This window comes from Rhopalosiphum padi, chromosome 1, assembly GCF_020882245.1.
Source record: "Rhopalosiphum padi isolate XX-2018 chromosome 1, ASM2088224v1, whole genome shotgun sequence".
NCBI classification, from domain to species: domain Eukaryota; kingdom Metazoa; phylum Arthropoda; class Insecta; order Hemiptera; family Aphididae; genus Rhopalosiphum; species Rhopalosiphum padi.
The window spans coordinates 17,415,101-17,442,860 of NC_083597.1; the positions used below are offsets into that span (position 1 = coordinate 17,415,101).

At 25.7% G+C, this 27,760-nt stretch overlaps 3 protein-coding genes across 4 annotated transcripts in view; 1 reads left to right on the forward strand and 2 right to left on the reverse strand.

Moving 5' to 3' along the window:
* LOC132920369 (uncharacterized) overlaps positions 1 to 10,696 on the reverse strand; it is a 202,870-nt gene extending 192,174 nt beyond the window's left edge. The window contains 1 exon segment of the mRNA XM_060982710.1: positions 10,172 to 10,696. The gene's annotated coding sequence lies outside the window, so the exon portion shown is untranslated.
* Positions 10,697 to 18,366: 7,670 nt separating this feature from the next.
* LOC132929440 (exosome complex component CSL4) lies at positions 18,367 to 20,885 on the forward strand. Its single transcript, XM_060994789.1, has 6 exons — positions 18,367 to 18,551; positions 19,861 to 19,979; positions 20,040 to 20,111; positions 20,180 to 20,353; positions 20,422 to 20,503; positions 20,566 to 20,885. The coding sequence occupies exons 1-6, from the start codon at positions 18,524 to 18,526 to the stop codon at positions 20,676 to 20,678; spliced, it is 588 nt and encodes a 195-aa protein (XP_060850772.1). The 5' UTR covers positions 18,367 to 18,523; the 3' UTR covers positions 20,679 to 20,885.
* Positions 20,783 to 27,657, reverse strand: LOC132929427 (uncharacterized). Of its 2 annotated transcripts, XM_060994768.1 has the most exons (13): positions 26,878 to 27,657; positions 26,535 to 26,733; positions 26,416 to 26,476; positions 26,284 to 26,342; positions 25,123 to 25,217; positions 23,249 to 25,063; positions 22,953 to 23,186; positions 21,953 to 22,009; positions 21,756 to 21,888; positions 21,534 to 21,662; positions 21,325 to 21,450; positions 21,095 to 21,243; positions 20,783 to 21,026 (listed from the first exon to the last, which is right to left on the reverse strand). In XM_060994768.1, the coding sequence occupies exons 2-13, from the start codon at positions 26,552 to 26,554 to the stop codon at positions 20,863 to 20,865; spliced, it is 3,042 nt and encodes a 1,013-aa protein (XP_060850751.1). In that variant the 5' UTR covers positions 26,555 to 26,733; positions 26,878 to 27,657; the 3' UTR covers positions 20,783 to 20,862. The 2 variants fall into 2 exon arrangements, with proteins under 2 accessions (XP_060850751.1, XP_060850759.1); XM_060994776.1 differs by lacking the exon at positions 26,535 to 26,733 and having other exon boundaries at positions 26,878 to 27,656.
* Positions 27,658 to 27,760: the final 103 nt, after the last annotated feature.

The window sequence follows — 27,760 nt, forward strand, 5'->3', positions numbered from 1 at the left end:
AATTCATCAGAACCATTTCTCTGGAATGTGTGAAATTTTTCGTTGAGAGAGGCGTCTATTATATATAGGTGTCCGTTAAAATAGGTTTAACTGTACAATTTATTATTATTATACAATATAATTGCCTTAAAAAAAATCATGAAGTCGATCAGGTATTATAATTGATATAGTTGTTCTATTATGTTTTTATTACGACAATATAGCCGATCACTTTAGGTAGTGCGCGGTTTCATTGTATTATAGTTTTACATACATTTATAAATTTATTTACCGTAATTTTTTTTAATAATTTTGACACGTTAAAATAAAAAAACATTATATTACGCATTAAACGATTTTATGTCAGTCCTGATTTTTAAAGTCGTCCAACAGGCAATAATGTAGATACGGCGGCTCCGGTCGCTAAATGCATATAACAAACTTAATGCTAATTGTATTTTTAAAACTGATATTATCAACTATATTATTTGTAATAATATTTCATAAATTAAAGAGTTTTATTTTATGTATATAAATACAATAATATGGTTAATTACATGACTGTCAGTGACACGATACGAGCACTTCTCGAAGTATATTGTCTTATAGCAAATTGCATATAAATAAACAATCCAATTACTCGTTATTCATATACTTAATCGATAAAAAATCTAAAATTATTGTAATTAATGTATTATCACAATTACTCATATTTCTTACCAGCCAGTGGTATATTGACTATATTGTATATACTATAAGATAAAATAACATAACAATATGATTTCCTGTTATATTTTTTTAAATTATCATTCAGGAAAATATAATAGATTTTATTATATTCGTAACAATATAGTAAAATACCTACAAAAGACAATAATATATACACATTATACAAAGATCGTAAAATGAATATTTTTCGCTACGTAAATAATTGAGAGGGAAAGAGTAATCGTTTGTTTTTGTGTGTATACACTATACTGTTATAAACGAGGCCTTTTGTGTTTTCCATCCACATTCACTTTATAACATTGTATGCGCAGTCACGTCAAATAAAGACGTAAATCCCACTTGTAAAATCGTTCATCAAAATTAAATCCACCCCACGTTTAATATATAAAAAAATAAAACAATAGACCAACCGATAAAAAACCAACAGATACGTGACGGATTATATTTTTTTAAGCTTGGGTATAAATTTTAAAATACCTCAACTTTTTGTAAAAAAAATTTATACATATATATCAAACAGATATATTTGTTTTTATTAAATTTAGTATTTTTTAAAAAAAAAGCAATAAATATAAATTAAATATTTAATTATAAATATATTTTTAGTTTAAAAATTAGATTTTTCTTTACTGTGGTATAATGAGTTGTAAATTAAGTAAAATAATATTTAAAAAATGTTTAATCTGTATAATTTATAATTAAGTACGATAAAGCGAGGGAATTAAACTGAAAAAAATCGGAATCCTTTAAAAATTTCGATAACGAAATATCATCGAAAGTCTATTAACATAAAAATTAAAAACCCGAAGTATGAAACTCAAATTATACTTACATGCTCATAGATAGTTAAATGTTTTAAAATGTTAAAGGTTTAGATTTTAATATGGCATTAGATAATTGTGTACCAATTAACCAATAGTCAATAAATATCAGTTTAATAGTTTTGAATAATAAAGTATTTTTTATTTTATTAAGTATTATATATTATATGTATTTCCTAGGCATACAAATTAGGCATTTTACCAAATGCTTAGACAAATATTCAAAGAATTTAATTTTTATGTAATTTTACTATCTACCTAGAAATTTAGTTAAATTTATAGTAATTAACTAAATGCCTATTTTACATCAGGCAAATAATAAAAATAAAACATTTTGTATTATTTAAAAAATTAAACTAAATTTTTTTATTAATTATTTATTACTATTATACATAAAAAAATTGTGTATTACTTAAATATATAAATAAATATAGGTAAACTAGACGGTGTTTTTTAAAAAAAAAATTTAATGTTCCAGCTAATGCCACCAAACAATAACACGTAATAACAAACAATAACTAAAAATTTTTAAAAATTTGTAATAATTGTAATATAACCTTTTTATTCATTTTTTATACTCATAATGTTACACCTAAATAGTGATTACCAATATTTATTTATAATTTAAGTTTTAAATAATAGTACCAAGTACACTAAATTAAAAATATTTCATGTACCTATTTATTTTGTATATTAATAAATAATACATAATTATATATGCAACAATAATATTATGATATATAATAAATAATAATATACGTACAAAATTACTAAAATAAACAATACACATTACACTTATACATTTACCCTAGGTATGTAATATATCCATAAAGTCTAAAGTACTATTTCTGAATTTAAGCCTAAATTGTTAGCATATATTCCTAAAAGAAGTTAATTATACAACTTAATTTAAACTAAACGTATATTATATTGTAAATATAATTTTAGCTTAGGCGCCGATGTTATTTAGATCTAGATCAATAAAAATACAAATAAATTTCAAATATTTGAATATCTATATTTATATAATAAATTATATTATACATATTATACTATGCTTAATCATTATCAATACTTATTAAAACATTAAAATGAACCCACTACCGCGGTGCCCCTATTATGCCTATTCATAACGCCGCGTAATCATAATTGTATTCATCATAAAGCAAAAAAATCATATGGATTTATCAGCAGTTGAAAATTAGAGAAATTTTCTAAGTATTCTTAAATAACACCACATAATACTAGTTTAAATTAGTATTAAATATCATCGTCTGTTCACACTTTACTGAAAATAAATATTCATTTCTAAATAAATATTATTTATGAGAGTCCATATAAAAAGTAGAAAAATGTACAGTCATAATCATATTTTTAGGTACTTTTTAAGAAAGACGATAAAAATGTATCTCTTTTAATAATAATACCTAATTTAAAATTGACACTTTTTTATTGCCGTTATTATTAAGACAGTTTATGAAAATCAAACAATTACAGAACTATTAACTTTTTATTATTAACATATAGATATTAGATACATTATTTGTATGATATATTGGCGAATAAACTTGTGAATAATTTTAAGTAGAAAAATGTTTGTTCGTAAAAATTATTAATATAATATATATTATCTGTATAAAATCTAAATTCTAAATGTTGTGACAAATAATTGTAATTCTTTAAGACGTAATTTTAATCAATAAAAGCCAATTAAATTAAATTAATTTAATAACAAATAATATTCTACAAGATTCATTATCTATTATTCAACTTAACTTTGTGTCTTTGTATCTATTTATTTTATTCACCCAAGACGAATATATACTTTATAAATGTTATAAAATAGTATTACACCATGCTATAGCCCAGCAGAGTGTATTTAGAGGATGTGTACCTTTCTTGTAATTATAATAACTAGCGTCAAGAAAAAATATACACATTAATAATTGTTTAAATTCATATAAGTACAACTCAAATTTATTAACTCAATTTCTTCTTGAAAATATTTTTCTCCGTATGATGTGTTGAGTAAAATATTGACATCTTTATATATTTTATTTTAAATAGATTGCGTTTTAATAAAAATAAAACTTGTCAATGACAAATATATTTAATACATTTAACTTAATAACTAATTATTATATAACTTTTTTTTCGTATTGTTATATTTGTTACGGGTATAGTACAAAAATCAGGTAATTTGAACGCCATCCATAACAAAAATATTATTTGTAAAACTTCTATTTTGTACATACCTAATCTAACCAGGTAATTTGTATATCATATCTACCTTTGAGTGAATAAAGTGTTTTGATAAAACAAAATATCAATTGTACGTAATATTTCTTTAATAAAATTATTAAATACTATAAAATTAACAACGTAACAAGTTTACAGTTTATTACAGTTAGAGTCATATCATTAGAAGTATACAGAAACAGAGCCGGATTAATGAAATTAGTGGCCCTAGGCCTATTTATTTTAATTAAATGTTAAAATATAAAATACATGGTGATAAATAATAATACAAAAATACAGACAAATGATTATTTAAAATATTTTTTTTGAGATTTACTTGACGCAAAAATATCTAAACACAGTCATTTAATCAATCAATGCCTGGTCATTGTCAGTTTTAAAGTTAACTAAAAATTTGAATTGAGAAAGAAAAAGATTATTAAAGAATCTAGTCTATTGTTAAGTTCATAAATCAAATTTATCTATAATAACAAAGATAGTATCGACTTCAAACTTTATTTTCCCACTTAAAATAGTTTGATTTTTGTATCGTCTTTATTTTCTTTTACCGGTGTCTGTATAGTTGTCTATAATTTTTTAGCTGCAGGCCTATATTTTTTAGGGGGGCCTGAACTATAGTCCACTTAGTCCGCTCCGCCTTAATCCGACTTTAGACAGAAGAAAAGGTGATCCACAGAATATGCTTTTTACGATTGTGTCTATATTAGTGATAATCAATACTATAAACTCGGAAATAAAAATGGCACTCTTTTTAACCTTTATTTAAAAAATCAATTTTCTGTAAGTTCTAAACCATTAATAGATAATATATTTTAAAAGTATCACACAAAAAAAATCTTTGCGTGAAATAGCTAATCACTAATGCAGTAATGCACAATCCTTTTCTAGTAGTTAAGGTTTAAAAAATGTCTGAGTAAAAGTAAATGTTTATCAAATAAATATAAATATAAATTTGGGAGCATACTTTGCGATTCCAAATGCCACTCGAATTTGAACTATTCCAATAAATAACTGTACCTATTTATTTTTTCATGTACTAAATGATAACTTAATAATACCTAATTTACTTAATAAATGATTTTTTTTTTATATATTAATAAGATTTGATTTTTTTCTACTTCATACTTTATCCACAGCACACTGAATAATGTGTACATTGTACACATTTAAAGTGGATAATGTATACTTTGTACATATTTAAGGTGAATAATGTATACATTATACTGTTTATATGGATAAGGTGAACATACTCGGGTAATGTGTACACTACCCATTTTCGTACTCTACCCGTAATATATATATATTTGTTTTGATAAGTTATCAAAATTCAATGATACTGATTTTTTTTTTTAAATCAATAGTTAAAACTTGAATTTTAAAAACAATCACTACCTATTTTTTTTTAAATTTCTTTATATTATTGTTTGAACGAACCCTTTTACATTTTACTACCATTCTATGAAGGATAAAATAATAAAACATACACATGCAAAACTTCATATTATAATATCATAATTATTGTATGTATAATCATTGATTATAGTATTTATAATCAATGGTATAATGTATAAAATATATTCTTAATGTTAATACACCCCACATGTGTACCTACATCTTTATGAACACGAAAAATATAGTGATTTAAATATAATCTGATATGATAATTAGTATAGAAGTTTTAAAATAGAGAAATTTAATTACAATTGTTTATATTTTTTTAAATAAAAAAAACCGTATTATTATTTATTGCCTTATCCTGGAAATATTATATAATATTATAATAATATTAATATATAATATTACTAAGAATTATTAAAATACTAAATATATAATGCATTGCATTATCATTTCTTTCATGAAAGAGTACAATGACTTAATATTATAATATTTACACATCATCGAGCAAAATCAAAATTTAAATTTAATTTAGAAATCAGGATTCGCAAAAAACTGTCCACTGAACAAAAATAATTTTTTATTTCGGTCTTTTTTGTTTAATGTTTTCGTAAATTATTTATAGGTTTGAGATTGTTGCACATTTTTTTTTAAATGGAGTTTCTACAAGAAATATTTAGAATCAGTTATTCATTCATTAATCATTCATTCTGCAACGTTATAATTGTTATTATTCTTCAATATAGTATTTTATAAAAATAAAAATTTGTTTTTCATTTTTATAAGTAAAAATGTTTAACATAAAAAAAATTACTTAAAATCAATAAAATCTAAAGTTATCTGCAATGTTTTTATTCAATATATATTTTAATTTAACTAATATAAATACATACAAATTTAAAAATATACTTATTTTTTATTAATATCAACAAATACGTATAAGTAGTTACTGCGTAAAATCTAAATATTAAATTATTATCAAATATTCTACAATATGCTAAATTATAGATGGCTGTCAAGCTGACTGCTGAATGTCATTTAATATAAATAATAAATTAATAAATAATGATTTGAACAGAATAAAAAAATGTCAAGTGTGTATATTTTGTTTTTTACAATTTTTAATGCAAATTTAGTATATATTTTATAAACAGAATGTCACAAATTATATAAAATTTTGCTACTACAATTAAATACAATTGGTAAATTAATCGCTTTGAAAAATCACAACATATTAATAGTAGAATACAAAAAGTTATTAACAAAATATAAAAATAAATATGTATATGATGGTTATTCACTAATAATTGAAGTGTTCACAAAAATATCATATTATGATATATAAAATAGTAAGTACCTATATTAATGTAACATTTAAAAATGCATTTTGTATTTTCAATCAAATAAAATATAATTTAAAAATTAATATTATACAATAATTTATTTTTTAACCTCGATTATGGTTACATATGAAATAAAATTAAAATTATTGATTAGTAAAAGTTATTAGCCCTGAACATTTTTTAGAGGATAATGCTATTATTTTTACGCTGAACAATAAATGAAAAACCGTGTAAGCTTAATAATTAATAAAAGGGGTCACTGTATAGTAATTTATTGAACAGGCCATATACAATAGTAATTTTATCCAGTAGATGTATAACATATATTAATATGTATAGCTAAAAGCTATAGTCAAAAAAATAATTATAAACCTTGGTCTTAAAAAACTATATTTTATATAAAAATGTCAGATATTAATAGAACTTAGATCTAATTAATCAAAAATTATTATATTACATTAAGTATTTACCTAGGTATAAAGAAAAAATATTATTAAACCTATAAAATTGTATTTTTAAACTGCAGATAGTAAAAATGTAAAATAATATGTTTACGTCCTAGACCCATTAACAGAAACATATATACAACTTTTATATAATATTATCTTATTGTCGATTGAATAATTCAGGGATATTTCTATACTAAAAATATTTTTATTTCCCACGAGTATGAAATACCATTCTTCAATACCAAACAAAATTGCCTTTCACGTAGATATTGAACAAGCAAATACATATACGTATGTACCAAAGATCAAAAATATTTTGTATATACTAATTTGTAATACATATATCCAAAATACGCACATATTTTAATACATTATATTTAATTATACAATTTGTGTTTCAATTCTCACTTGCAGTTTACATAATATGCATATTATTTTATGGTCAACTCTGCGGTAATATAAAATCATTCACAAATCTATTAGAAGTAGTATTCAATTAAATAAATTACAAACGTGTAACAACTGTTGGACGATTCATACGGTATAGTAAGCAAGTAAGCTAAGAAAATGTTTTTAGTCAGTTTTAGATTTCACTTCTCTCGAGGGAACAACTTACAACTGGACTGAGGCCGAATAGAACAGATACTATACTTGGGTAAAAGTTTTCATCAGTTTTTCTACACTTTTTAAAGCTCTCTTTCTCTCTCTCTTTTTAAATCTTAATTTACGTTGTGATTCTTTTATGTGGCCACCAATCTCATGGGAATGACCCGCAGAGACGTGACAAACGAGATTCAGAGTTTTCTTCCTAGCTAGTCTTGTCGCAGTAAATTCTTTGAATAACTTATAGTACTAAATAATATCAAATTAAAAAAATCAGATTTTTCGTTTAAGTTCCATGAATTAACAACATAATTCACGGAAAATTTTTCAAAAACAGACGAAATACTTAAAAGTTTTTTTTTAACTTTTCAACTTTTAAGAGTAAATTAAAAAAAAATTCAAAAGTAATAACATATATGCATATATTATAATATATTATATTATTTTAAATTTAACATAATATATTAAACTTATAACACATAATAATTATATAGGTATGTAAAAATAACCAAGCTTAAAGCTTAGAATTATATTGAAATTAATAAATTATAACCGCTTTCCATTTTAATATGAACAACCCACTCAATTAACCTGATTAACATTTAAAATTTAAAAATATGTTCATTTATGAAGTTGATTTGAATGTTTTTATTTATTCGATATAAATTTAATTCAACTTATGCTATAATCAGTATGAAATTTTTAATTTGTGTATTTCTTATTGATTATGACACAATTTTTTTTTGCAGCAATAGCAAATAATTAATGTGTCTCTGCGAATTATTATATTATAATATGTAAGGATTATGGCTACGCGCATAGAAAACACAGACGTCCAAATATAAATTAAATTAAATTACATTTTAATGGAGTCAGCTACTTATGTTTATGGGGTTTCAAATCAATCCAGTAACAAATTAAAGCTTAGAAATTTAATCAGTATAATTATATGTTAAATTTGTTTGCAAAATAGTGTTATCTACCTGTAATGGATAATATGGACAATATAAAAAATGTAAATTGGATATCATATAAAATTAATTGGTCTAGGAAAAACATCCGCGTCGACACGGCAATGCTTGATAATCGCATTATGTACCGGAGGATTTTGATTTTCAAAATAATTAACAGCTCTTCTAGATTTACTCGGTTGCTCCTTAATTGAATCATACCCGAACGGTTCTGGTTGGCCCGCAGTTATTATACATACACACAGGGGGTATTCTTAATGACGCCGAACAGGCGCAAAATGTTGGGATCCATGAATCATGTTGACGTTTCAATGCAAAATGGAAGCAAAAAGCAATAAAAACGTTACCCATCTTTAACATAAATTTTCAAAAATTATTATACGAAATACAAAAACGAAAATTGAGAAATCACAAGAGCGTGTAATAGATAAATCTATGAGGTGTGTAAAGAATGTAAGAAGTCAGGCATAGGTATAGAACTATAGACTATATACTAAGGGTTTTTATTGGCAGCCTCCAAGAAATATGGTATTATTCGTAAGACGGTAGCAGGTAGACGTATAATTCCAGCGGGATTTTAAGGGAGATGGCGTAGAGGAAGTTTTTCGTGCCCAAGGCCATTAGTGAATCACACTGGGGACTTCTAAAAACGAAACTTTTCGCCCTTGGAATTATTACTACTGCAGTGAATTCTGAATGGTCGTTCGTTTATTGTTACTTTTTAAAAAAAAAAGTTAAAGCTTACCATTTATTTACATTTTAGTTTTAATTTAGTACACAAAAATTATACTTTCAGCTTTTCTTTACATTCAGTATATTATTGGCAAATTATTATACATAGTAGTAATTAACCATTTCATTTATAATATAAACTATATAGCAATATAATATATATTTCTATAGTTATATTTATAAAAGTTATAAACTTTTCGAAAAATTTTGACCATTTTTTAAACTCTATAGATAAAGATAAACAATTAAAGGTTTTAGAATTTCAACTTTGTAAGCCTGGCAATTTAATTCAAACTTGTTAGTTACGCTATCATTCAAAATGTCAACATTTGTTAGTTAAAATTAATTAATTTCACAAATTATAATATTATTATTAAATTATTAAAAAAATTCACAGTACTTTTTCTAATACAATATATTTTAAAAGTCTTAATTAACCATTCCCTTTTATGAACGCTTAAAGCAATTTTAAAAACGATAAAATTCAGAAATAAGAAGATATTATATTTTTAACAATGATAAGTATTACTTTTAGATTAATTTAATACTTAAAATAAAGTTACGATTTAAATTATTAAAACTTAAAAGTTTAAACTGTTATAAAAGGTAATTCATAACTCAATATGTATTATTTCCATTTTCCATACATTTTAAAATTACTTTTTACGCGTTCTATTTGATAATTTTTTTCTTAAGTTAATAAAATAATATATAATAGAACAGAATAACACGTTCGTTATGCTAAGATAATAATAAATTGAGGATAACGACAAGTGGCCCATGGGCCGTCAACACTAATATAATTATAATTATATACAATAGTGTGTGTGTGCGTGTATTTCATAATATAATTTTTATACATGCATAGTAAATTAAAATAATATACTTACGAGACTCTGCAATGAATATAAAATTGTTCTATCGAATACGACTCTGTGCCTAGGTGAAATTGACTTCGAGCAACGACATTTTTTAGTTGGAAATCGGTATTCGTAAAACATACAATGTTACTTGGTGGTTGGCGACGGACTCGTCGAACGACATCGACAACACGATGCACCCACAGATAATTTATTATTAAACGTTATCGGTCATCGTTCTAATGAAAACCGTTGCAGCTTTCTCGTGTCCCTACATATTTTTTTTTTTTAATTAAATTATATTTAATTATCTACGCACACGGCGGAATAATAATATTATTACCCACGACATCGGTTTGGATTCCGATCAATATCACATAATAATCATAATAATAATAATACAATACAATACAATACAATACGTATCGCTGAGAAATCGCGCGAAAAACGATTTCGGTCACTTCGGTGTGAAGACGAACTACGTGCGAACGTGACGAAAAATGGCAAACGCGGCGTACACGATCAGACGGCCGAATGGGTTTCCCGGGCGGTGGCACGACACTGACTGCGTGCGCGCTCGCGGTTTTCGCCCGCTGGGAAAAACCCTCGATAGGGGCTGTCGTGTTCCGGCGCGGCGCGCCGTAAGTTATTTCCGACGCACCCGCATGCATACATGTATGACGTATGCGTACAAGTCGCGCAGCAGTGCGTGTACCGTGTATGTGTTATTATTAAAATACGGGATGGCCACCAACCAATTATTTTAATTTTATTATTAATGATTTCATATTATAATATATGTTTCAAACGTTTTAGTTCAGTGTCTTACGATAGTCATTGCCACACGATCCGTAAACCGTTTTATTTACAATACTATCATTTTTTAAGCGCAATAAACATAATTTGAGTAACGGTCGTCGTCGCGGCGGCCAATAATGACCGTATTACGCTTAGTGCTGAATTGCAATATTTTTAACGTATTGCAAAATTACTATGCGTATCCCTATATAAGTGTGTATTTAATAATCATATTTGATTTAGGGTAGGCGGGTAGAGTATTATTAATCCAGGATAATAATATAAACCCATAATAAACTCCGGAGAAAATGCGCTAAAACTACTGTAAGTGAAATGCATATTTTTAATTTTCTCATCGAAAAGCAGAATATTTTTCTATCAAGTGTCCGTGTATAATATTATTTTATTTAGACATTTATATAGAATATTAGCTATTGAGACGCTTGCTAGCTAATTATCATTATTTTATAATTGTCTTAAGTTTGAAAAGGCTGAGTTTATAATGTAGTAAACTTTTGACTTTAAATTCCACTAAAATTAATTTAAAGTATCCTCATAGACATAAATAACTGGCTGTTATTCAGTATTCCGTGTATATATTGATGGTTTCGGAAAAGTATTCTAATTAATGCAAAAACTAAAAATATATAGGTAATATATTGTATCATTTAAAAAGAAGATAACCTAAATATAATCATGTAAAATTGTCGATTCACTATACAACAATCACTCTGTAGCCTGTATAAATCCCTAGCACTATAAATAATAATAATAATAAATCGTCGAAATACCGCGAAAAAGTAAAATGCGAAAACCCCGTCATATATATACCTACAGATAGTTTGTACTCCCCCTAGGATCTTGCCGACGACAAATAACCCTGTACTCCGATAACGGCGATAACAGCTATTTTATTTATACGCGTAACCTACGTGGTGACTTATTCGAGCAACGCTCTGTACTGGCTATTATAAGCAGTTATCTGACGGAGATAAGTATATATTTGACTTCCAAGTTCTACGACCTTTGTTGTGTTTCCCTCTTTTGGCTCTTTTGCGGATACTCGTGTGTCTTGGTGATGACGCGGATTTTTCAGTAGCTATATATCGCTACGTGGCTGAATCATATACACCTACGACAATCGATCGAGCAATATCATTTTTTAGATCAAACTGCCTCTCATAATTCAAACTACAATTTCAAATTTATTTCACTGGTGTCAATTTAAGCGAGAATTGTATTCATGTGCGTGTTGTCTCCGTCTTTTAAAAGTATATAACATAGAAAATTAGCTTTCGACAGAAACTATTTTGTATTGTTAACTTTAATAATTAGAATGAAATGATCTATCATAAAACCTATATCTAAATTATCTTTGTTTTTACATTGATTAACTATTTATATGATATATCATTTTTTTTAGCAAGTTACCTAAGTACCTTTTTAAGATATTACAGTTTAAAAATATACTAATAATTTATTTAATATTTAAACAAATTTCTAATAACATTTCTTATTGTCTTAATATTTTTACTTTGTAAAACATAAATTACCTATATTTTATACAAATAAAATGTAAATATTCAATAATTTACGTGTAAAAACTAAAAGTATTGTAATTGAAACTTTTCACCCGACTTTCTTAACAATGTAAAGTATAAATTTGCACCCGATCTGAACTCCAAATCGTATGTAGTTACCTGAGTAATTTGTATGTTTTAAAAAAAGTTTAGCTTTATACACTTTATTCCAACTCACACTTATATAATTGGCGATTACCTACTATTGTATGCATATATTCAACTGCAGTTAGAATAGCTACCAGCCTACCGCGGATAATTGAAAAACTTCACGCAACCAGCCCTTGAAAACTTTCACGTGACGTTAAGAGGATATTAAACTTATTAAAGTCATACTATAAGGCTACACTTAACTATATTAATATGGGTCAATGCAGTGTTATTTACAAACAAATAATGAATATAATCTTTAATCTTGTTGAAGTTCAAATGAAAATTAATAAATTATATTTATTTAATTATTATACTATGTGTTTACAATATTATGTACATCGTATAAGCAAATAATAATACAAATAATAATAATATACATAGTTTCACGTTATTGTGTTCAGTGTTGTTATAATATATTTACAATTTCAAAACAAAACAAAATTTAAACAATTAGAAAAATTAGAATAAGTAGACAATAATATAATATGATGTAATAATTAAACTATATTTTAACCCAGTGGCCTATGTCGCCGAGGGTCCAAACAAAAAAAATAATATATTTACAATTAAAATATGTTTTCTTGTCAGGGGATTAGGTACATACAATGTCATGTGTAGACTACAATTTATTTGTTTCCTATTCATTCAATTTTTAGATTATGAACGGATAGCGATGAATGTATTAATTTATTTTATATTGATATATGTGTTTTATTTTATCTGTCATCCTCATCACCTTTCAGGGCAGTAAATATGTTTCGATTTTTAACTCTGTGGATGGTTTATGGTAGAAAATTGAATATTTTTGGTACTTTGGAAGACATAAGTAAAAAATTCTAAATATTTTTTTTTTTCAATAAGGGAAAAAATTAAGAAAACACGGGAATTTTCACGTTAAACCAATTTTTGACAAAAAGTATTTATTTATTTTGTTATAATTCAAAATAGAATGACCATAGAAATCTAGTAGTACCTATAGTAAATATGGTAACATTTTCAAGATACTTAATTTTTTTTTAGTTATTTAGACAATTGAAATTTTCTAATTTTTTTTATAAATTACGATAAAAAATTTATGTATGGGTAAAAGTCCTTGGAAATTTAATGCAATGCTCCTAGTAAGTGGTTTATACCCCAATTAAAAAATATCGACAATTTATTGTCAAAATATATTTTTATTAATGTTTAATAATTTTTTTTTTCATATGGCGCATGTAGTCCGGGAGTAGGCCCGAAGTCCTAGTTCGGACGCCTGATTGGTAGAATTATTTATTTGGGCACCCGTAGGTTTCTGCCATGCCCGAGGTGGGGGATGGCGGTCTCTCTCTCCAGACACCGTGACTTGCCCGAAGAAAGGTGCCCGCCCGTGACCGAAGTTCGAACCGGTGACGGTGCGCATCGCAACCGACGCGTTAGAACGTTCGGCCACTTCGTTTAATAATAAAATGTTGACAAATCAAAATCTCGAAAAATTATACTTAATTCTGTAGTTAGAAATTCGTATAAAATACCTATTTAATATTTATACCTAGTATTTGAAATTTTAGTACAAGACTTTATACATATGTATTTCAATCTATATTTAAAAATTGTCTACTGGAAATTCAAATTAACTTTTTATAATCGTTTAAAATCGAAATCTTTTCGACAATGGAATTTTCGACAAATGTATTAACTATTTCTCCTTAAACGATCTTTGTTAATTTTTTTTTATAACGAATAACCGTAGAAACTTGAAATTTTAACCAAATGTTTATATTTACTGTAGAAAGTATAATTTTCAAAATATTTTGACTCTTTTTAAGCTATTTATAAGCATGAGAAATTTTATTTTATTTTTATAAATTTTGGATCAAAATTCTTGAATGTTTAATACGCGATTCCATATAAGTTGTTCTTATACTATATAAAGATTGTTGTGTACATGTACTATACCCTGTGGTCTATATAATAAATAGCTGCAGTGTTATAAGTTATTAGAATTTAGAATCAATTAAAATATAAAAATATTATATTATTTTAGAGCTGTTTATACCACATTTAGTATCAATCTCGTTATGTAATTTATAATAACAATTATAGTCGCGTGCCCCATGCTGTACTATTTACTAATTAAATATTATCAAGGGTCCTAATGTATATAAAGAGTGAGGGTGCAAATCATTTTAAGCTATCGCACTATAGAATCCATTTAGGTGCCTATAAATATTAATAGTGTATAATTTAAAAAATCAAGATACACCAAAATACAATATAATAGTCAATAAAAAAAATTAAATTATGTTACTACAATTATCCTAACTTCTGCAAAATTGTAATATTTAAAAATGGAATGTAGAATTTGTTTAAAATTTTAAATATAATAAGATTTAAATATTTTATTATGTAATGTAGATTACAGATAATTAGTTAATTAATTATATAAATCGGATTTTTATGGTTTTACATATTTATGGTTCATGAAATACAGAATTCTTAAAAACAATTTTACTTTTCATAAAATAGCATATTTTTGGGGTTATAGAATATTCAATACGTTAGAGAATATTTAAGAATAAAAAATAATATTTTTATTTTTGTAGATATTTTTCCGAAGAAAATAATTAATAATTATATAATTTGTATTTTGTATGTACCAATTAATTTTTACATAAACAAAATAAATCTACATTGAATAATTTTGATACATTTTTTTTTGCATACCTAGTATTAATATAATATTTTACATTTTTAAGGATATAAAACATCATAATATACCTGATATTTTACTAAGAGAATATATTGCCTATATTTTTAATGACATAATAACATCGTATTTGAAATGCGCTTATGAGAATATAAATTTGACTTCTACAGATAATCAAAGCTTAGTACTAACTAGTTAAAAAGTTTAAATAAGTTTAAAAAATACTTCTCTTTATTTAATTTTCTTATTTATTTATTACTCACTGAGAAGAAATAAAATATGCCTAACCTAATAAATGTGTCATATACCTAAAATTCTTTATAATTAATAAATAATGCAAAATAGACATGTCATATAATGTCATATGTGTAGGCATAATAGGTATGACATATTGACATATAATATAGCAAACTATCTACTGACCTGACTACTACAAAATACAAATAATAGAACTGCTTAGCCTAACTTTACCAACTATATGTTCAAGTATATTATGTGTAGTGTATCTATTGTTTTGTCATTGTACACGTAGTTGTTTAATAATCATATAGACCGATTATATGAAATTTTGAAAAAACAAAAAAAAATGCGTGTTTCATTATTTTAAGCTACCAAATTTTTATCTATTACAATTTCAAAATTTTTGTAAAAGTACGCAGTTGTACCAACAAAAAATCAATTTTTTTGATTGGTAACAATTATATTTTTAATGGAGTCTAGTAATTTTTTCTAATAATTTAAATGGAAAATTATTAATTTTTGTTCAGTCATTTTTTAAGGTATAGTTCTCTAAAATATAATAAAAATATTGGAATAAATTATAACTAAATAATCTTTTTTTTAAACTATTTTAATGCAATTTTATATTTTTTTAAACGCTAAATCAATAATCTAATAACATGGACAAAATTTATCCAATTTTATGATAAATGCCTAAAAAATTGTCAGGAAACAAAGTTCATAATTTGGTATCTTATTCAATATTTTTTTAATTTAGGTTTTCAGTGTTTATTTTCAAAGCAAATTGAAAACGAATCATTTGAAAAACTTATTAAATTTTACCTTGATACAGATTTTCATACAGTTATTGCTGAATTGAAAATATGGCAGTCAAAATTAAAGATAATTGATAAATTTCCTAAAACGGCCATAGATGCACTATGTTTATGTAATTTTGAAATTTTTCCAAATATCTACTAACTTTTAAAAATACTATACACCTTGCCGGTCTCCACGTCAACTCAAGAAAGAGTAAATAGTAAATTTATTATAACCACAATTAATTATTTTTCTTATATTATGATTATATTTTCTAGGACTGTCTTAATGGACTAACATTGTTGGCCATTTATTAAGAGGTGCCTATTGATTCGGAAAAAGTTCTTGATATTTTAGCTCAAAAATCGATATATTAATTTGAATTTTACATAAAATGAATTATTAAAATAATTGTTTAGAAATTAAAATACACTGTTTGACTGTTTTATAGTTTTAAATAAAAAGTAAGTACAATAAAAATGACTTGAATTGATTATTTGATATTATCAACTATCGTTATTTTAATATTCATTATTATAATGTGGGAGTTGTGTGGTAAAACACTTACCTAACCTAACCTAACCTTACGGCTTATTATGTAACCATTTTTTTCATCCACCTCCATTGAAATATCCTTAGAACGCCTCTGCATGTATCTAAAAAATAATAACTGTTAGTTATGAAATATAGACTACTTATATTTGTAAGTAGAAATAGCCGACGGGCGACAGGAAGCCAAAAAAAAGTTGGTACCTACACCGCTGTTTAACGACCATATATTATTGTTCTATAAAATAAACTTGTGCGAATGAATTACATTTATTCACTGGGTACGAGTGAAGTTGTTAGTGGACCGAAAACATTCAAGATACCTATATATCATAAATGGTCCACACTACAATTCAAATGTTACGAATAATTCAATTATAAGTTATCCGGTAAAGTATTTCATCCTGTCCTACTGTAACCACAGTAATAAATGTGCAAAACTTTTAGTTATAACTTTTATATATCCAAAAAACTTAGGAAAATACACCAAAAATAAAATAGAAAACAAGCGGTCGTAAAATCAATATATAGTATAGCTTTTTCGGTAAACGATTTTGGTGTAGGGTCAAATCAGCCCTCCATGCTCATTTCCAGAATCCAAAACCCAGCTTTGGAAATACACGCAATATATTATATTATATCCCAATCATAGTGCGTGTATTGATGGTTATGTAGCATTGCATTAACGCACGAGTGGAATGACCGAAGGGGTGTTAAAACATGGTGTCTTCACCCAGATTTGTCGGAATGTAGGGTATTTCTACGTGGCTAACTGTCCATTAAAAAATGGTTGTGTTTGAAAAAATCGAAGTAAAAAAAAAGGAGAAGTTTTTATTTATCGATACCGAATAATACATTAGATTATATATTTATATTTGATTTTCTTATTTTCTATTTTTTCTTGTACCTACCTATTAAAATGTATTTTAATTAATTTTAAAATATACCAATACAAATATTATTAATTATATAAATAATAGCAAATAAGCAAATAATTATAGTATATATTTTATATTTATATTATGTTGAGATAACAAATAACAATACACTTTTGTTTAGTTTAAGTTTGAGATCTTTTTTATTTTGCCCCCCTTAAAATTTTACCTGTAGTACGCCTACCTATATATCATAAGGCTATAAAGCTATTTAATTAAAACAGTTTGCATAGGTATAGGGTAACTATAAAATGTGCACACTTCCAAACCTTAAATTACACTTTGTTTTAATAATCTAAAAAATGTATAATAAATCAATCAAATCTAAAAATATTGCATAATTATTTCAAAAAACCAATAAAACATCATAAATTCTTATGTTTGACAGGTTTAATGGCATGGTGTGCGACTGCAGCGCAATCTGTCATTGTACGTATTCTTTTCAGTTTTCACCTCGTTTTTATCAGTAGTTACCGGCAGAGTTTGGTCTCTTTATCTTTGGTAAATACAAAATAGTCCCCTAAAAATTATAATACATTACAGTAAAAATTATCTAAAATACTATATTTCCATTACTAATAATTTACTATTCTAATATTCTACTATAATTTTATAACTTTAATAATAATATAGCCAATTCTCAATGGAGAACAAAATAGTTTGTGTACCGGGTAAGTTAATATATATGTACCTATAAATTTATAACTATTATGCTTGCGTTTGTTGTCAAATTAAAATTTTTATACTAGTTTTTATTTTAACTTAATAAAAACTTATTTTCATCCAATGACTAATTTTATGAGATGTCAATTCTCTTAAATATTCAGCTGTATTATCGCCCAATATTTTATGGATTTTTTTTATAAGTAGTAGGTAATTTGTTCATTATAATTTTCAAAAATATTATTGAATAGAATTAAATAGTAAATAATAATATTCTGGGTATACTCATCATATTTCAAAATTTCTAATATATATTATATATAAGTTATATTGGCTTTCACTTATTCCGGTTTTATATTTTCTTTTGACAGTATATACATGTATCAACATAAATTTAGTTAGTATATCTATTCAAAAAAAATATACTAGAGAATTGAGTTTTGTGTGTACCTCTCAATACAATCACTTTAAATTACTCTTATTTCTATTATAGCCTATAGATTAGGGTTGCCATACGTCCCAGTTTTAGGAAAAAATTAAAATTGTTTAATTTCGACAACTTTTTCAAATAATAATTATAATCGAGAGTCAAAATGTTGTTGTTAACAAATAATTTATAAATCGATGATGCCAAATCCATAGACTAAATATAAAATAATAATATAGTGTATAACATTATAACCTATTGTGTCGTTTTTGTAATACATACCCTATACCCAATGGCTAATATGATTCAATAATATTTATTTATTAATTAAATTGCTTTTTTTCTGTCTGTCCCGGATTGCTCGATGAAATTAAGGCAACTCTACTATAGGTACCTACTTGTAATTTTCTAATCAGCTTTATTTAAATTACTTCCCTGCATTGGTTGACATCATATTTGGTCTATTTGAGTGATACACAAAATACAAATTTATTCATATACATTGCTGTGTTAAAATGTATGTTTGATAAAATTATGCTGAGATTTTAATTTATAATTTAAAATATATATATTTAAATGACCAATTTTAAATTTGCAAAAGTATGTTTCAAAACAAATTTTATTTTAAAATATTTTAATATTCATGTTTTTAAATATAATAAAAAAATAGCATAATATATAAATAAATTATAGTATACATTTTTCTTAAAAATATCTTTCATTTTTGTTATTAAAACACAAATTAATAATTGAATATACTTGTCTTGTACATTTGTACCCACTAATATTTTGATTAAATTAGTTAAATTATGTATTGAAATGTTAAAGAAATGTAACTGTTGTATAAAAACAAAATAAACTTTTTACTTACATAGTTTGTTTATATTTAGGACAACGGCTCTGTCGACTAGATTCGACACACACTTTAGGTAAAGGGACGTATAAAAGACAAGATTACATTTATTCAAGTTTGGCTGGAATTGTGAATGTAGATAACACAAATAATAAAGTAAATAAAAGGTCATTGAATTAAATTATTAAAACTATTAAAATTAATCATTTTTTTTAGGTATCAGTTGTTGAAGTTCGAAGTAAAGATCAAACTATTGTTCCAGCTCCTGGAGATATTGTAACAGCAATGGTAATATAACTTAAATTCATGTTTTTATCAATAAATTATGTATAATATTTATAAATTGTTCTTTTCAGGTGACTACATTAAATCAAGATATGTGCAAGTGTCTTATCACCAGTGTTTGTGGACACGAGCTGAATGAAACATACAGGAGTAGTCTTAGAAGACAAGATGTACGCATGAAAGAAGTTGATAAAATTGATATGCTACAGTGTTTTAGACCAGGAGATATAATATTGGCTAGAATCGTAAGTGACACATTGGTCGTCTGATTTTCTTAAATATGATACATCAAATTGCCATTAATATTTTTTAGTTGCCAATGACTGAAGCTCATACCTTTAAACTAACCACTGCTGAAAATGAACTTGGTGTAGTTATTGCATGCAGTGAATTTGGTAAGTGTTACTAACTGATGGTTATAAATGACTTGATAAAATATATCTTGTATAATTTTTAGGCCATCCAATGACTCCTATTAGTTGGACTGAAATGAAATGTACAAAAACAAGTGTAGTAGAATACCGAAAAGTAGCTAAAATTGTTCAAGACAATGCAGGAGAAGATATTTAAAGATAATAAGGATTTTTTTTCTTTTTAATTATGTACATTTTTTTTGTGTATGACTGAATTGTTTTTTAAAGGTTCATATTTGTTGTAAAATAAAACAAGACAACTTAAAAAGAGAAAAATTATAACAATATTTATTACATTTTTATTCCAACACTATAAGATGAAATAAAATAAAAAACTTATGTCAAGAGGCTTGAGAAGACTTAATTTGATTTAACTTTTTAATTTGAGAAAGCTTATAAAATTCTTGCAATTCTTCTTCAAAAGACACTTTTTCAATATCTTCTGTTTTTACTACTGGTGCTAAAGGTTGTTTGTACCCATACCAGTCGGTTAACCATTCATCATCTAAACAATTTTTAATTACATTAAATAATTGTTTTTTTTTTTTTTTTTAGTACTAATATATTATTTACCTAAATCATAGTAAGGAGTTTGAGTTTGTTTCCGTTCACCGAATCTAATATCCAATTGGACTTGGCTTTCATCATCATTTCCATGATTAATAGCACGGTCAGCCTCTAAATTCTCAGAATATGTCACAAATGCATAATAAACACGAAAACTATAAAATATAAAAAAAAATATTCCTCTATATAAATGGAAAAAAAAATTTATTATATTTGATTTTTTTTTCTATGCATACTCTGGTTTTTTATGAAGTGTTAAAGATTGTATTGTACCAAATTCCTTGAACCGATTATATAAGTAACGTTTTCCAAGTTTGATTGGTATCTGTCCAACATATACCACCCTTTTCTGTTCTTTAGGTCTAGATAATTTAATTTGTACAATAACAAAAAGTTTGGAATACACTTTCTAGTATAATTATACAATAATGCATATCCTCATTACCTTTGAAGAGTGGTTCGTGTATTTTGACTATGTTGTACTCCTTGTGAAGGAGTATCAGTTCTATTACGATTATAATAATCATCTGAACTGGATGATGATGAGCGGCTACTTTTATTATTATAATCAGACCTTTTAAATTAAATAAGATAAAATATTAGTTATTAACATAATATATCATTAATAAATTGTTTAATATAACTTAAAATAATTTATAAATCTAACCTTGATAAAACACGGTGAGATGAATGTACTCTAGATTGGTAGCCTTTTTTTTGGGACTTATCATATGTGTTTAAATATTTTCCTTGTGTTTTGTCACTGGACAACGTCGAATCATCAGAAGTATTTTCATTATCTAAGAATAAAAATGATTTGATAAAAATAAATATCAAGGGTATAATTTATAATATGAAATTTACCATTATCTTCTACTAAGCTGCCCTTCATTAAACTTGAGGTCTTTGCTATTTCTGATGCTAAAAGAATAAAACAATATTAGTTAATTTCAGGATTGTTATTCTTTAATAACAAAACAAAATTTATAATTTTAGCTTTAATTGTTTATTTTTGATTGTAAATGGCATTGAAGATATTATATAATTAACCGGTAGTGTATTTAAATTTATGCGACAACACAGATTTGATTTTGCCTAGTAAAATAAATCAGTATTTTCAAAAAATATATGTACTAATTTGTGACTGTAAAACATATTTTTTTCCAATTTGCTTGGCATTTGTCAATGACTATAAATAAATCACAAGGCCAAACACTGTCAATTTGTAGGTTGGATCTATAAAAATAGTGATATTTTGGATGGACAAATGTTTGCTTGTAAGGGTTGGAAAACCTTTGAGTTTATTAGGATATGCATTAACCGGATAGATTTTTAATATTTACAATTTTAAATAAATTATTAATGGTTAAAAATAATCGAAATTATTTTAATTAAAACATGCTAATATTTATAAAAAATGTAAATATTAAAAATCTATCCAGTCAATACACAGGAAATTCTTCTTTATAAAATATATAATGCTTTTTCCCTAAACTGAACCAGAGAGTTGTAATGTATCTTTGTTCCTATAATATTTGGGAGATGGACTAAGAAAACAAATGCTGGTGTAGCGGGCCCTAAATATTAAGATTAACAAATCTATTTAAATATTTAAAAAAATATACCTATCATAGAAATGGTTTGTATTTTTACTCAAGTTTTTTTACTGAAGTTAATACTCAACACATTTAAATTTATAGTATATAAATACACTTACATGAAACAGATTAATAGGTTAACTGTATGTTGAATATTTATATTTAAATTAAATATTAACACATAGCCTTTAAAAATGCCAAAAGCCAAACTAATACACACGTAACGCCAGGTCGGGACAGCTAATAGATTTATAAAACAATATTACCAAAAGATGATGGTAGAAGTTTCTTAATGTATTCAATTTTCATCCGCTTTTTTTGCAGTTCTTCTTCTTCGTTGTTTATTTCTTTAGCAGTAATAGTTTCTTCTTCTTTATCATCAATCTTTCTTTTTTGACCAGTGAAATGTTCAGCTGTGGTCCTATCAAACTCTTCTTGCATTGCTTTCATTTTATTATCATCTGTTGTAACAATATCTGTTGCAGGTTCTTCTTTAATTTCTAAAATTGAATTATACATATTATTAAATTATGAAATAAAGTTTAGTATAAACAAATATTACTTGAATTATTTATCAAACCCATTTTTTCTCTTTTAGCTCTAAATTCTTCCCAAGAAATTTTTTTTTTGTCGGTTTGAGTATCTATATCCTCTGTTTTAATGGGAGATACAATAGTTTCTGTGTTTTTTATGATCACTTCTTGATTTTTTGCATTTACATCAATTAGATCAACAGAATGAATTTCATTTGGATTGGCCGATTTTGTTACTTTTTCAGATTTTAAATAATTTGGTTGAATGGTGCTATTATTTTCATGTTTACGTTCTATAATGGGCATTTTACCTTTCACTGAAGTTATATTATCTAAATCTTTTGGTTTATAATTAAGGTTGTATATTACAGGGTTTTTTATATCAGAATTGGTATTAGTTTTTATAGAACTGTTAGCACCTCGATGATGTCGGGAAACAAAACCTTTGGGTGATGAGGGTAAAATAATTTCATCAATATTTTTGGCCCAGCTATGACTTTCAACCATTCCTTGTAATTGAGCAGAAGAGTATTTAATATTTTCTTTACTAAGGTCATAGAAATCTTCAGATTCACATTTCATAATAGGCGTTGTAAGTTTCACTGAAATTTGATCATTATCAATTTTTTTTGGTTCGCAATGAAGGTTATGGGCATTATGTTTAACTCCACAATTTTCAGTAGCTTTTACAGACTTTTTATTATTAACTTGACGCTTAGAAGTAGAATTTTTTAATAATAAAGGTGATACTTTATCTTCACCTTTAACAAAATTGCGACTATCAGCAGAATAACATGATTTAACTTCTTTTTTAACGATGGGTTTTTCTAAAGAGTTATTGACATTTTCAGATTCAATTTTCACAGTTGGAGTTTGATTAATACCTAAATGTTTTGATGTTTTGTGTTTTAAAGTTGGTGTTTGAACTTTAACTGAAATTTGATCATCGTCTAAACGTTTTGGTTCACAAATAGAATTGTAAAGATGTTTAACATCACAATTTTCAAGAGTTTTAATAGAAATTTTGTTAATCTGTCGATGCTTTGGAGAAGAATTTTTTAATGAATAAGAAGTAACACTATCTGAAACTTTTACTATATTATGATTATTAGTTGCACTTGGTGAACCATATTTGCTGACACTATTTTTTACTTTCACCATATTGTGACCATTAAATGTATTTTGTGAACCATCAACAGAATAATGAAGGTTAATTTCTTCAATAATATCAATTTCATCTTTAGGTTCACATTTAACAAATGGTGTATTAACTTGAACTGGTATTTGATTATCACCTAAATCTTTCGGTTCACAAGAAGAATTGTAAAGATGTTTAACACTATTATCTGGAGTTTTAATAGAAATTCTATTATTGCCTTGACGTTTTGTAGTAGAACTTTTTAATGACAAAGTTGAAACAATATTTTCTTTACTTTTTTTCAAATCTGTGTTATTTTGTAAGACATCAGCAGAATAATATGGATTTACTTTAATTTCAACTATATCTTCTTCAACATTGTCATTGACATCTTCAGCTTCACATTTTATAATAGATGAGTTAATTGTCTCTGAAATTTGATTATTAACCTCTTCTGTTTCACAAAAAGGATTATGAATGAGATGCTCAACATCAGAAGTTCCCGTTGTTTTAATAGAAGTTCTATTAATGCCTCTCTTTGGAACAAAACTTTTTGATAATAACGATGAGGAAGGAATATTTTCTTCTACATTTATAAAGCTCGAACTACCAGTAGTATCTATAGAATTATCAGTAGAATAGCATTCATTTAACGGTTCTTCTTTTTCAATTTTGATTGTGATTTGACAGTCTTTATTTTCTGAAACTACATTTTATGTATTAAAATATATTTTTAAAAATCACAATAGTGATGAACATATTTACCATGAGTACTAAACAATTCTTGATCAAATAGTTCTGAAAAACTCATATTTTTACAGTCTTCTGGAAGTTCAAAACCTGTATTATATCTTGATACACTATAACATAAAAATTATAATTATAGATAACCACATTAAAATAATTTCAATACTAATAAGACTGAATTAAATATAAGCTTTAAAAATTATCTATACATCACTGTTTAAAAAAGGGGGAGTAGGATAACCACTCAACTTATCAATAGGTATTCATTGAGTTATGTATGTGTAAAATATGAATTAAATAGTTTCTTAATAAATTTATATTCTTAATAATTTCCTTTATTCATTACATATTTTAAAACTGTAGCATAATCAAAAATAACAAATAAATGAATAAATTTTATCAAATTAAAATAGGATATTATGGTGTTTAAAATCTAAATTATACTACATATTATGTAGTATACAATTAAAATAATTTTATTCGTCTACCTTTTAATATTTATATTTAACATATTATTATAACATTAATGATTTAGCCTATGATAAATTACATTCTACGACTACTTATAGCAGAGCTGTTACTTATTTTTATGTTTAAAATGATTTTGTTTTTCATTGTTTATTTGATATTAAATATTAATGGAATTTATTTTGCCTTATCAATATGATTGAAATTAAAAATAAAATCCTTTATTTTAGTAAATAAAACCCTAAACTGTTAGTTTATCTTAAAAAACTAAACAAATAATTATTTTTTAAGGATTTTTATTGTATCTAATTGTGGTGTTCATGAAAAATAGACTACACTTTTAAGTTATTAAAATATATAGTATAACCTTGAAAAAATATTTCTAGATAACTTAAAATAATTTTAAAAAGGTCAATATAAATTATAATAATTACATATTTATAATAAAAATTAAATAAATTTGCCACAAACTCTACTTAGAATATTTGATCTAACAATCTAACAAAATAAAAAAGTTAGTGACTTGTAAATTAAAATTTCAACTCATACTAGTCTCATATACCATCTTATATTTTCTTACATGAGGCGTAATTATTCTTATATAAAAGAATAAATACTGTTACCTAATCATTAACATATAAGTCTTCTACATAAGTAGGTACAATGTACATGAATAAATATAATATATTTAATAATCATGAAATAACTTACGACGAATAATATGAATCAAAAATATAATCCAAATTGGCTTGATTATTAATTTCATTTACCTAAAACAAGTAAAAAGTACAATGTTAAACAATACATTCAAACAATATGAAAACTAAAAAAAATATTCTATACCTCAGCCATGTCATAAGACAAAGACTGATCATTGAAGGAGAAACAGTCCTTTGATGGCGATCTAAAACATAAAATAAATATAAATCTATGCTAAAGATCGATGGAAATCTGAAACTCACTCTATCATATCTGAATACATAACTGCCAATTTAAAACAACTAAGCGGTATGATAAGACTTGCCAAGTGTTGTCTTTATTAGTATCTATGCGTAAGTGTTTACGTATAAAATATTAGATAGGTATATAAATTTATTACGACAGAACAAAAACAACTACAGGTACAAGAAATACTCAAACATCTGAGCAAGGATAATTTACCTAAAAACAAAAACAAAAAAAAAACAATAAAAAAAAATGGTTTAAAAAAGGTGTGGATCAAAAATGATGCAAGGTGATGAAAAACAAGTATTGACTTTAAGTCTTGCGGTAGTTATAGCTACTATTTTAAAACTACTGACTTACCTAACCTAAAAGACTTGAAAATTTACTGTGCTCCTCAGAAGTAAGAGTAATAGTACTCTATACTATAATAGTAGTAAAAGTAGTAGTAGTAGTAGTAGTAATCGTAGAGGTATTAGTAACTGGTAGCAACTAGTAGTAGTAAACGGTTATATTACTAGATAACTTGTACCAAGTAATTAATTAATAGAAGGTAGTAATAGCAGCAGCAGCAACGACGATAATTAATGCAGTAGCAGCTAGAACAACAACGATCGACGACGCATTTGACGACTAACGAGGTCCGGGATCAATGGAAAACTGATCGCGCACTTATCCGAGAAAAAATTATCCTCCGCCGCAGTCGAGGAGACGTCGTTATTTGTTTAGGAACTATTATTATTAATACACCGATCGGATCAGCATTCAAGTTATTCTATAGTAATTTTATATTATTTAAAACTTCAATACAAAATAAAAAAACATAAATAAAAGCGTGCCTGAGCGCGCGCGTATGTGGCGTGTGCGCGTACGATGTACGTATGTGTGTGCGTACTGCGTTTGCCGTTTACGCTAAGCCGACGACGATATCAGCTATGTCAACGTTTTTACCGTTTATCTGCGATGACTTGCCTCACACAATCACACCGCTCCCGAATTTAATATTAATAACTAAAAATATATTTTAACAATATGAACCGTGTCTTCCTCGTTTAAAATCTACTCGGTACTCGGTAGTCACTATATAGTCGGTGACTCGTCTTTATAGCTTTTACAATCGGGCTTCGACATTGGACAACCTCACGTGGTCACATGCTCTGTTATCACATGACGACCGTGATTAGAAACAAGATAACGTTACAGTCGTGGAAGAAGACTTCGAAGTAATAGGTAGTAGGTACTAAAA

Bases quoted from the DNA above. Each gene is read 5' to 3' on its own strand.
- LOC132929427 (XM_060994768.1), bottom strand. From the start codon at position 26,554: ATGTATTCAGATATGATAGA. The intron at 25,064-25,122 runs GTAAATATGTTC...CATAAAATGTAG, and splicing joins AGAATTGTTTAGTACTCATG to TTTCAGAAAATAAAGACTGT. The intron at 23,187-23,248 runs GTAATATTTGTT...ATTCAATTTTAG, and splicing joins GGGTTTGATAAATAATTCAA to AAATTAAAGAAGAACCTGCA.
- LOC132929440 (XM_060994789.1), top strand. From the start codon at position 18,524: ATGGAGAACAAAATAGTTTGTGTACCGG. The intron at 20,112-20,179 runs GTAATATAACTT...TGTTCTTTTCAG, and splicing joins GAGATATTGTAACAGCAATG to GTGACTACATTAAATCAAGA. The intron at 20,354-20,421 runs GTAAGTGACACA...AATATTTTTTAG, and splicing joins ATATAATATTGGCTAGAATC to TTGCCAATGACTGAAGCTCA.